Source organism: Nanorana parkeri, unplaced genomic scaffold (assembly GCF_000935625.1).
Source record: "Nanorana parkeri isolate BGI_ZX_2015 unplaced genomic scaffold, ASM93562v1 scaffold101, whole genome shotgun sequence".
In the NCBI taxonomy this organism is placed as follows: domain Eukaryota; kingdom Metazoa; phylum Chordata; class Amphibia; order Anura; family Dicroglossidae; genus Nanorana; species Nanorana parkeri.
In genome coordinates, this window is record NW_017306369.1 from 1,690,166 (window position 1) to 1,702,180 (window position 12,015).

General features: G+C 38.7%; 1 protein-coding gene across 3 annotated transcripts in view; it reads right to left on the minus strand.

The window, feature by feature from the left end:
* PTPRQ (protein tyrosine phosphatase, receptor type Q) overlaps positions 1-12,015 on the minus strand; it is a 198,853-nt gene that overhangs the window by 65,084 nt on the left and 121,754 nt on the right. For all 3 annotated transcript variants that reach the window (XM_018552932.1, XM_018552933.1, XM_018552931.1), the window contains 3 exons: positions 4,440-4,626; positions 902-1,146; positions 447-513 (listed from right to left, as the gene is read on the minus strand). In XM_018552932.1, the coding sequence (XP_018408434.1) occupies positions 447-513; positions 902-1,146; positions 4,440-4,626 (499 nt within the window). The remainder of the gene's footprint in view (positions 1-446; positions 514-901; positions 1,147-4,439; positions 4,627-12,015) is intronic.

Sequence of the window (12,015 nt, forward strand, 5' to 3'; positions counted from 1 at the left end):
CACCCCCCCCCCCCCCCCCCCCCCCCCCACACACCAATTTTAAACCTCACCAATTTCTTGTTAATCCCACTAAGCTATTTCCATGGATTGGTGAAGCCTTCATTCTTTGTAAACTATGACAATCAGGGTTGTAACCCAAACTAAGGATGGCTGGGAGGACTCATTTCTATAATTGTTACAGTAATTATACATTTTATTATAATAAATGTATGAATCTGCAAAACATTGCATCAATATATAATTAAAAATATAATATTTCTAAAATAACTAAAAACTCTTCAGCTTTGGATTTAGTCAACTGATTCATTTTCTTAAATTTTTTTTTGCAAAAATGACTTTGTGATATCCCTTTTTGTTAGCTTTTGGGAATGATTACATATTCCTGCTTCATCCTGAATCTGGTGTATTTGCCATCACTAAACAATGTGTAAAACAGTTAACAGTACCTTTCACATCCGTAGTAATTCTCATTTGGATTTTTGGTCCTGCTCCAGCACCATTGACTGCATATATCTACAATGTAAACAATATTTATATCACTAAATGATACATTTTAGTTCATAAAAATATACTCAAAATTCATGTTATCCATATGATTTTCAAAATCAAGAACTGGTGTACATTTATGTAGAGTGAAGCTTGAATGCACATGGACCAATTCCTAGTAGGTTACCACTTCTGAGCTCTGAAAATGCTAGCTGTCTGTCAGTCTGATCTTCTATAGTTTCTAGGCTGCTAATACAAAACAAGTATGCAGATCAGCAGCTGACAAAGTGTTGAAGTAAGGGGGTCTTGCATGAAAGCCAGGCAACCAGCATTTTTAGAAGGAAAGGTCAGAAATAGAGTTTTCTTTAATAAACATATTTCTTAGGGAACTGCACTAAAGACAATAAGTCCTTACGCTTATGTTATATGTATAGCCGCCTTTAAGTCCTTCGATAATAGCAGTTACAGATTCTTCATCTCTTCTAACGATACTTAGATTGCGGATTTGAGTCTTTGTCGGCTCATCTTCTTTGTATAGAAGTGCTTGGAACATTTGAATATTTCCATTAGGCTCTGCTGGTGGAATGAAGGTCACCTGAACTTTAGTCACTTCATTTGGTATCTTCTCAATCGTTATGTTCTTAGGAGAATCATTTGGCACTAAAACAGAATAGTAACACAGTCATCAGTGTATTATTTACCTACTAAAACAAATATCATGCCTATCCATTTTCCATGATGCACAGCCTAATGTTAGCACTTATTCACATCTAAATGTCTGTCTGTGCATTTTCAGTGTATCTGAACTGCTATACATTGTCAGCCTTGGAAATGCCTACAATGCAGCAAATAGTTACTTTCGGATATATAGATTTAGATTACTATAGGATCAATTCATAATCCTGTTTTTCTCTTGTTCTGGTGTTATTTTAGTGATATCACAACTCACAAACACGCATAACTTGATTTATTTAGTCAACTCTGTAAGTAGCGCTTTTTTATCATTACTAGTTTTATTTATATTACTGATGGTGTTATTTTATCTGCCCTTATAAAAAAAATACAATGCAAGAGTCAATTTACAAAGATTACCACACACGTTATCACCAGCTTTAGGGTGGCGATAAATTGGGACTTTCAATAGCTGCCTATGGAGGATAGAAGTTAAAGAAGACATTTGTGGGGGTGAGAAAATAACACTTCACAAGATAAACTAACAATTTATTGAGAGAATAGGCCTTACCATGGATTCATGTGAACTTCATGTGAAAAAATAAAGATTATACATCTTGGTGGCATTTATGTTTGTCAATTGCAAATTTTTAGGAGAAAATAAGTAGTGGTTTAAAAACTCATCCGTCTTAGTGAATCAAACCTATTGCATGATAATATCTACTACTTGTAGTATGCTACAGATAAAACTTTGCACTAAATAGATTTCTACATTTTTGAATCAGGGCATAAGATTTTTATTTTTTTATGGGATATAGGAGTAATAAAACCCTTCTTAATTGCTGTCTCTCTACCCACTGGGAAGATTCACCCTCTCTATTTGACTCTTGTCAGTGGGAAAGAAAGTGATTTGAAATCTAAAATTTTGCAGGTGTCACCAATACAAGAATGGAGTAAATGTTTTCCAAAGGGGACACCTGCTGTGGTGACAAGGAGATTTTCCCTCACTTCGGAGAGGTTTACTCTCACTTCCTGTTGTGTTTATGGGACAGAAAGTGAAGAACTGCTACCAAATGAGGGAGAACAAAAACAAAAAATAATGACATGGGTTTTAATTATGCTTTACTCAAAACTATTAAAATTAATATTTACACAAAAACTAATATGTTAAAGAGTTAAGCCATTTTCTAATATCTCTTTAGGTCTCTGCTGGTAAGAGTACTGAGGTCATGTTTCCAGGCTGGCAGATCTAGTGCAGACATTATGAGAGAGTTCCATCATTTGTTGGGTTTTTGCACTAAGAAGAATTCACCAAACGTACTGGGAACATTTCTACTATAACATGAGTATCCAAGGTGTGGAGGCACAGATATGAGATCTGTGGTGGGGAGATCACACAGCTGGACTTCATAAAATATCTAAAAAGCACACCAAGCTTTATTTATGATTGTGTTTATGGGACAGAAAGTGAAGAACTGCTACCAAATGAGGGAGAACAAAAACAAAAAATAATGACATGGGTTTTAATTATGCTTTACTCAAAACTATTAAAATTAATATTTACACAAAAACTAATATGTTAAAGAGTTAAGCCATTTTCTAATATCTCTTTAGGTCTCTGCTGGTAAGAGTACTGAGGTCATGTTTCCAGGCTGGCAGATCTAGTGCAGACATTATGAGAGAGTTCCATCATTTGTTGGGTTTTTGCACTAAGAAGAATTCACCAAACGTACTGGGAACATTTCTACTATAACATGAGTATCCAAGGTGTGGAGGCACAGATATGAGATCTGTGGTGGGGAGATCACACAGCTGGACTTCATAAAATATCTAAAAAGCACACCAAGCTTTATTTATGATTGACCCTAACTACATGGCCCCTTAATGACATGTCACTCAATAGGTCAAAAAGTTCCTGGTCCTGGGGAAAAATATTGTGATGATTTTTTTCTCCAATCATAAACAATGTGTTTTGTGATAATTTCTGAAGACTAAATAAGTGTAGCAGCTAGAAATAAATAATGCCAGTGGTTTGTGTGTGTGGTAGAGCATTTGATAGCCAAACTTTCTGGGTACAGTAGAGGGAGTGGCATAGAAAAAAGAAACAGTGTACCTACAGATCCACACCCCAGTCTAGTTTTGAGTTAATTAACTCAGCTTATTAACTCTCACTTGCAAAAGCAAAACGAAAATCCCCCTGCTGCTTACTGGAGACTAGTAAAAGAGAAAACGGTTTGTTCAACCAAGTGAGGTTTTGAACATCAGCGGTTGATCTCAAACAGCGAGACTAGGAAATTCCCTATGTCGACAAACGGACTTGAATTAAGTTGAACCTGGGATCTTTCAACCCCTCTCAAAAAGCATTTGAGCCCTGTAGGAACACACTTAAGGATTTTTCACACCATTGGGACACCACAACGAACAAAGTTGGAAAGAAAATATCAAGCATCCATATGGTTCGTGGACTGACAGCCTGACCAAAGGGAGAGAACATCCGTGAGTAAATCTTACTCGAGTTTATTACAATACACAGATTGGAGGTTTCCTCCTTCCAGGAGTGTTTAAAACTCAGCGGTATGTTATTTATTCTCCCGGGTCCACTTTCATATTCTTAAAGTGTCCTAGCAAGATTTCTTCAATCAAGTTTTTTTTTCTCCCTAGCGATATCTGTGGGATCCAGTGAAAGAACTAATAAGGATCCAAGTTCTGTTCCCAGGGACTTCATTTACAACTGGACAAAACTTAAAAAGATGTCTGCAGTTAGAGGGAAAATTATTATGCAATTAAGTAATCCCAGGCACCTGATACGTTGTATCTTGCACTATTCACTTTATTCCCAGCGCTGTTTTCTCAAATACTGAGAACCGCTAGATTACCTAACCAAAGTTGATCTACAAGCTCCAAAAGGTTTTGAATGTTGTTTTGCACGAATGGATTATTGCAATAATTTTTAAAGGTGTAGGGTTAGTGGGAATCAATTGTGCAGTCCACTAATGTGTTATGGTTCGTTGTCTTGTATTTTGAATAAATTTAGCCTTTTATATTGCCAATTAACTCTCCGACTCCCCCTTATTCAGCTGCACTATGTTCAAAACCTCACTTGGTTGAACAAACCGTTTTCTCTTTTACAGTAGAGGGAGTGGTTAACAAAAAGAGTCATGGCTTGACACTCCTTTGATTGGAAATATACTGTATGTAATAACAAAGTATATATTGAGGTCATTTTGGGTATGCAATCATCATGTGGACACTGTCATTGTAAAGGAAAATAGAAGACATACCTGCCTCAAGAGTGGTAGCAATCACAACATCACTGGACTTCCCTTCAGTGAAAGCTGATTCTAGATCTCCAGTAAAGGCTGTAACTATTATAGAGTAGCTTGTAAATGGCTTCAGGTCTGTCACCTCAATGCTCTTACTTTCATTACTCCACCGTACAACCTCTTTTCTGTAGTCTACACCATTAACCTATAAGGAGATTACATTTTTGTTATTTGTGTTGTATAGCACATAACATACTGTATAGTTTGGGCATGGAATGCAGAAGCATTTTTTTTGTCTGCACTCATAATGGGGAACAATATGGAATTTGCTAATTATTTTAATGCAGATATGCCATAATTGCAGCCTATACATCTAATACATTCCTACTGTATGTAGTATATTTAAAGGATTCCAATATATATGGTTATATACTGTATTGCATTAAGGACGGCTATACCACCCAAAAAGGCTAGTGCAGTCTGGGCCATCTCATACATATGTTAGTGGGAGGTATGTCAGAATGGTAAAATAGAAATCACTCTAACTACTTGTGTGAACATATCCCATATTCCCCTGTAGGTCTCTGTTTTTACAATATTGTTTCAATGTGTATTTTTATAAGTAGATTAGGTGGTTGTACAGTAGTTTTCCTCTGGGGGGAAAGTGTGTATTAAGTGCAGCTGCTAAGGTATTAAGTGTGTTCTTCCTTGACAGATGTGCTGTGTTATCCCAAGTCCCATTCAGTCTGTTCTGTGCTTTTTGATGTACTAAACAGACGCTGACTTTAATCGGATGCCTTGTAGTGTCAACCTTCTTATTATACATACAACCAAAATGTTATGTTTGTCTTATTCACAGTCAGGTTCAGCACGAGATTAATCTTAAATAATTATCTTCTATGGTGAAAAAAAATAAACTGCTCGCGGTCTACTTATTAAATGAAAAACAGTTTGTGTTAAAACCAAGCTCTAATCCTGATTTATGGTTTCCTGTAAAATACTAAACGAATCCCTAAAGCTGCTGACCTGAGAATGTAGGTGCTAATAAGTATGTAATGGTGTACTGTGCAGGATGAGTATGGAATCTGGGATCTTAAAAGGTGCATTGCTCCCCAGAGTACTCCTGGAGACACTCTGCTTCTTTAGTGCAGCCAGATACACTGTGTCTATCATGTTCTACATCACATTGAGGCTGATTTATTAAAGGATTTCAGAATGTTCTCACAATACAATGTGTGAAGATTCACATCAATTATGCAAGCATCTGAAAATAAAATCACTGTTTTTTACTTCAACTGCACATGATTGTATAATTGAAGTGAATATTCACACAATTTAACACTTGAACATTCTCAAATCCTTAATTAAATCAGCATCATTGTGTTTACATAGGTACAATCATTAAACATGTTTTATGTAATTATTCTTATTCCTAACAAACATAACAGCAAGCATTAAAGAATAACTATTGGAAGAGTAAACTGTATCTTCCCAATAGCTTGAGACACTGCAGCTGTCGCAGACCGGCTCTATAGCTTACGAACTGAGCGATCACAAAACGCTGATCGCTCAGCTCATGGCTTCTCCCTGCAGAGAGCAGTGACTGACAGTCTAAGCTCCCTGCAAGGTTTTTCCCCTCCCCTCTCTATTCCTCCAGCACTAATTGGAGTGAGAGACAGGGGAGGAGGAGGGCATAGCTGGTTCTGGCTCTAGAGAGGCAGAGCCAACTGTCAATCAGTCAGAGGGGTGGGTCCTGACAATACTGCCGGGATCCTTCCCAGCTGCAGCACGGCTCTGCGTTGTCAGCATATAGCTGGCAGTAGCCTGCTATCTGCTGAGTTTGGGTGACAGGAGTGCATTAGTAAATGTATCCCTGAGATCCAAAGAAAACTTAAGCTAAAAAAATGTACTTCTCTTTTCAAATAATTTTTATTCAAGTATTCTAGAGTCACATATCATTATATGTGTTGCTTACGTGATTTGTCAAAACAGCAGAGCTTGTAAATACGTTTTTCATCAACCGAATTTTGTTTACTCTGTGCTATGTTTAGCATGACTTCATTATACAACCTGTTTAGCTATCTTTGTTGCCTGGTTGCCACTTTATAGCATTTCAACAGCATTAAAATGCTCAAATCTGCTAGCAGTGTTAATAATATTTCCAATAAGGGTCAGTTCACATTAGTAGCATGCACTACTGTGTGACCGCTGGTGTGTGCTCGTAGGAAGCAGTTCAATGCTATCATTTGAGCACATTGCACTGTTTACTCACGTACATCAACTCCGTCATCTCCTGGCAACCGGATCTGGATCCGGCCCTTTGTCTATTCAGCTTCCTGGCGCCTTCGGGAGAGGGCCGGGGAAAGGGCATGGACTGGGCCCATCTATGCCTTCTGACGGCGAGACGGTGTATAATGAGGCACTGGAACTCTCCACTGGCCCCAACGACAACAGAGATTACTATGGATCTTAAACTCCTGATGAATAAGGACAAACTGGATGCAGAGATGCATAAAGATACCCGTTCTACGTCTTTCCTATCGCGCTGGAGGTATTTTCTTAGTAGTTCTTATTCTGTAGAGGACATCCACCAAATCATTAAGCCCTTCCGCTACACTAAATGGTACTTGACTAATGACTTGTCGAATGCCTTGGGGGTCCTGCAGCTAGGCCAAGACTGACGGCCTCTCTGGAAGGCAGGTCTTGGAGTAATATGAGTACTGCTTGATTACACTGTCTGAATACTTGTTTATAGTGGGAGTACTGTTAGTATTGTTCAGAATGCTCCATCTACTATGCATATGTTCCTTGATGGATTGTTATGGATGGAATTAACCACTGCGTGGTATAATTATTACTTTGAAGTGATGACGTTTGTTTTAAAAAATGTAAAGATTGCTAAAAGTTAATAAAACATTTTTGAAAGAAAAAAAAAGATTTAAAAAAACGTCCCTGTCTTCGAGGAGCTTACAGTCTAAAGCTGGCCATATACTGTTCTATTTGTTTTGTTTAACCTGCAGGCAACAAACTAATAGAACAGATTCCTAAATGCTTACGAGTGTTAATGGATGAACCTTGCGCTGTTTCCCTTGTATTCTGAGAGAGGCCGGTGGCCACTGTCAGAATATATGAATGGTGCTTGAAGCTATTGAAAACTTTGTAACCAGCTCTTTCCAACAGCTGATTGAGGGACGCCGGCCGGAGGGTGCTGACCGCAGCACCCACTGTACAAATTTCGGTTGATTTATGAAGAACCGGCCGAAATTTGCATAGTGTATGGCCAGCTTTAGGTCTCTATCTCACATGCATGAATACTAAGACCTGTTAAGACAGGAGCCATTTAACTAGCATGTCTTTCACATGTGGAAGGAAACTCCCACAAGCACATACAAAGTCCATGCAAATAGTATCCTGGCCGTGATTTAAACCAAAGACCCCAGTGCTGCAAGGCACAGGTGCTGACCACAAAGCCACTGCACTCCCCTTATAACAATAAATTCATCTTAAAATAGCTACAGGAAAGTGAATACATGCCAAATACTATAAATGAGAATGTATTTTTATAAATTATGTTTAAAAAGCTCTCACAAAGTCAAAATATCGGCTATTGGGGTGCTGCTGTAAAATATGGCTAAAACCATCTACAACTGCAAAACAAAACCCATCTACTTATAAATGGATTAAAACAATAGTAAGTAATCATGAATGATCTTAGCACCAGGTCAGCTTTAGGGTTCACATGATAATAGAAATATCCTCTTGCTCAGTAGCAGTTTAGTATTTGGTGTCCATTCATGTGAAGTGGGTATTATATGACTGTTTATTGTGAAATACTCAACTTCATCTGTTTGGAGTCGCCTTCGCCTTTAAAACTTATACATTCCCTCCTCTACTTTTTCTAGTTTTGAATTTGACCTGGAATATTTAGGATTGCAATGTTCTCATAAACTAGACAGGGGTTGGCTCACGTATTACACCTTGGATTTTCCATTTTTCCATACAGTGATAATTAACACATTTCTTGTTTAAAGGTTAGGTAAACCCAGCCATATATTCTTTAGAAAACAGAGAAAAAGTTCCATGATTTTGTATGCCCCATGGTTCTCCTACAAACATGTATCAACATTATATTTAGCATAATACATTAAAATTGGTATCCATGTACATGTTGTGCTAAGATATATATATATGTTTTCCTACTTTGGACTTCTTTGTTATATATTAAAGTTTACCTAAAGTCAAAAATTTTGTTTCATTTTGGATATAAAAGGGGAAGGTTAAAACTTCTGCCAGTTTTTTTTTCCATCTGGTCTCATTTGGGAGATTTCCCTTCACTCCCTGTTCTGTAAACTCAACAGGAAGTGGGAGGATATCTTTCTAATGTGAGAGATATCCCCTATTTAATAGTTGTCACAGGAACAAGTGTCTGATTTATGTGATATTTGTGATCAGGACAATTTCAGAGACTAAGAGGATTATTCACAAAGCTGCCTAAGGCAGCCGAGTGAATGACCCAACCGAAGTGAAGTGAGCCAAACGCTGTTCGGCTATTCACTTCAGGCTTGTGCAGCTGTTTTCAGCCGTACATCGGCTGGCTTCGGATCAGCTGAACATGCTCAGCATGTTCAACTGAGCCAAAGTGAAGAAGGAGTTCGATTCAGCCGATCCAACATCTGGACCGGCAGAGCCGAACCTCAGGCAGGCTACTCGCTGCCGTTCGGCCTGTTCTCATAGGTGCCGAACGGGCAGTGAGTGAATAGCCAAATGGCTCCGAGCGGCATTCGGCTAGGCTATTCTGCTCCCTGGTACCGAGCAGAATAGAAAATCAGTGCGAAAAGTAGAAAAAAAAATGTTTGAAAATGTAAATAAATGATACATTTAAAAAAATAAAGATTTCTTTAAAACAAAATTTGAAAAAATAAAAACAATTGGGCGGAGCTAGCAGTGGCAGCTATCTCTGTCCAAATGTTTCCTATTGGCCGGGTCCTGCTAGAGTCTTCTAGCAGGTCCCGGCCAATGAATAACAAATATGCGCATGGACGTCACAGCCGGCTCTGCCCAGTTGTCATTGTTTAATGACAGTTCAGCATCACCATGTGACCTAGGGATGCAGATCTGTCATTGCAACTGGGTGATCTCACGGCTGGCTCCGCCCAGCTGTCAGTTGCAAGGCTTTCGCCCTGCTTTGGGTGTCACTTCGGCTCAGTCGAGCCGAAGCATATGTCTTCGGGCTCGGCTGAGCCGCTCGGCCAGCTTCTAGAGCTGTATGGGCTTTGGGTGAATAGCCCATAGTGAATAGCCCATACAGCAGCCCTTCGGTTCAACTGAATTAAAGGGCTCCGGCGGCCGAAGCTAGCCCAAGGATCAGCCAGAGCTACGGCTGATCCTTCGGCTAGCTTTGTGAATAATCCTCTAAATCTCCATAATAGAGACACAGCATTAAAAACCTGACATTGGTTCTAACCTCTCACCACTTTATCCAAATGTATATAAAAAAGTTTTGCCTTTAGGTATACTTTAAATGTACTTGTCCCCTTTTTAAGGATTTTTTTAACCAGTAATTCTCGGCACATTTAATAAAAGTCTGTAAAATGTACTTGTGATTTAATTTTGGTAGCTCCAGCTCTCAGATTTCATGTGTCTGCTGCTTTATCTGCTTCATCTCCAACTGTTTAGTTTTAATTAGAATCTGCTCTTATCTAAAGACTCTCTTCAGCAGCATAAAAGTTTTATGTTATCCCTTTATCTGTCAGAGATGTTTTAGTAGTCATATTCATACCATGGTAACCAATTAAAAGAAATAGAAGACAATACGTAGGCAACTAAGTTATCTGCTAAATCAACACTTTCTTTATTAGACAATTTACCAAGGAAAATTGTACAGCTTATCTGGCTAGTGACAGAGATGCATAATGATGACCTTTGCAGGACACTAGACTAAATGTCTTTCAAAAGAACAGTTACTCTACCTGCACTGTATAATGTTGTGGCGAACACATGTAAGGAATAATAGTTTGGATCCCTTATCACACAGGTGCACCCTTTACCAGGATGTCTACTTAGCAATACCCATGATTTCAAACTAGTTACTTCTCACATATCTGCACTTCTTCCTATCTTCAACTTCCAGTCTTATCTTAACTTCAACGACAAAAACTGCCCACTTTCTCCTCCATTATTGTCAACCATGTGTTTTCTAAAACCATTGCCGCTTCTTTATTGCCTTTTTAAAATTTAAAGTGTACCTAAACTAAAATATAATTTACCAACTTACAACTGTCTGCACATACTTCCTGTTATCTATAAAGCACTCTTGACACCATAGCATCATCATAAACTGTACAGCATAACTGAAGAAAAACTCCAGGCAACAGATGAAACCAGTCAGTAAAGTGATAAAGATAACCAGAAAATATTGCAATTGTGCGAAACTTTGAAAGCCCATTTTGTTTAATTTTATCTGATCACTTCATATCAAGTCAGGTTCATGAGGACTGTGAACGTCCTTTTCATTGGAATGTAGCCTTTGATTATTGTATTCTGTGCTATAATATGGAAGGCAGATGGATTAACAGATGAGGTGGCCACCTTAGGCTCTTTGGCTTAGAAGGACAATCATCAGATGCGGCTGCCTAATCTGCAGTTCTGATGATATACTGTACACTGAAATCCAGTTGCAGTTCTTTACAAGGAGTGTTTAGAAGATAGCCATATTACTTGCAGATGAGGCACTGTGCATAGGGTGCTTGTTGTCTGCTGTCTGGATAAGAACGTCTTTTTCATTGTGCTACCTGGCTTACTAGCAGCATTAGCAACTACAGACCCATCAAGTCTGCTATTTTTTTGTGAGTTTTCCAATTTTAACCCCCACCTCTCCCAATCACCCCATTGAACAAATTATATCAGAGGTTTTTTTTTTACTATGTCACTGATATAGTCTTGTGATGGTTTACTATGTTCCAACATCTCCTCAGGTATTCTTCTGTACCAGCTAGGATTTATCTTAACTAAAAGCTACACAGATTTTCTCAGGACTTCATCTCTCTCTCCATCCCTACTGCAAAGCACAGTACATCATTCCCATTGCTGTTAGGGTCATCTGAGCACATGGAGGATGATTTGCTGCATATATCCTGACACTAGAGATCTTTGGGGAGAACCAGTTGCAGACTGCAGCACAGATCCTGAATGCTTCCACTTACCTGAAGTATAATTTTGGTATCTCAGGTTGGCTGCCTCTGGGCCACAGTAATGTGGTCTATATGATCTGCAGGGTTCTTCTGAATGCAGTGCTGATAGTGTGCTGGTGGAGGGGATAGCCTTGAGATGACCAAGGGATTGGTATCCTGCTGTCAGGACATCACATTTTGGAGTCTTTCTAGTATACCCATGCATTTTGTGTAAGGCTGTGGTGATTTTACTAGTTGCCAATCATGTAGGACTGGAGCATGGGGCATTTGCTACAGCTAGACTTTAAGTGCTCTACAACTCTTTTTGGAAAAAAATTAACACCATGCTTCCCAAGGACTCTCCAGCTATGGTTATGGGTACTTTGTACCCTTTACATGACTTTAAAAAGTCTGGGCCTTGGCAT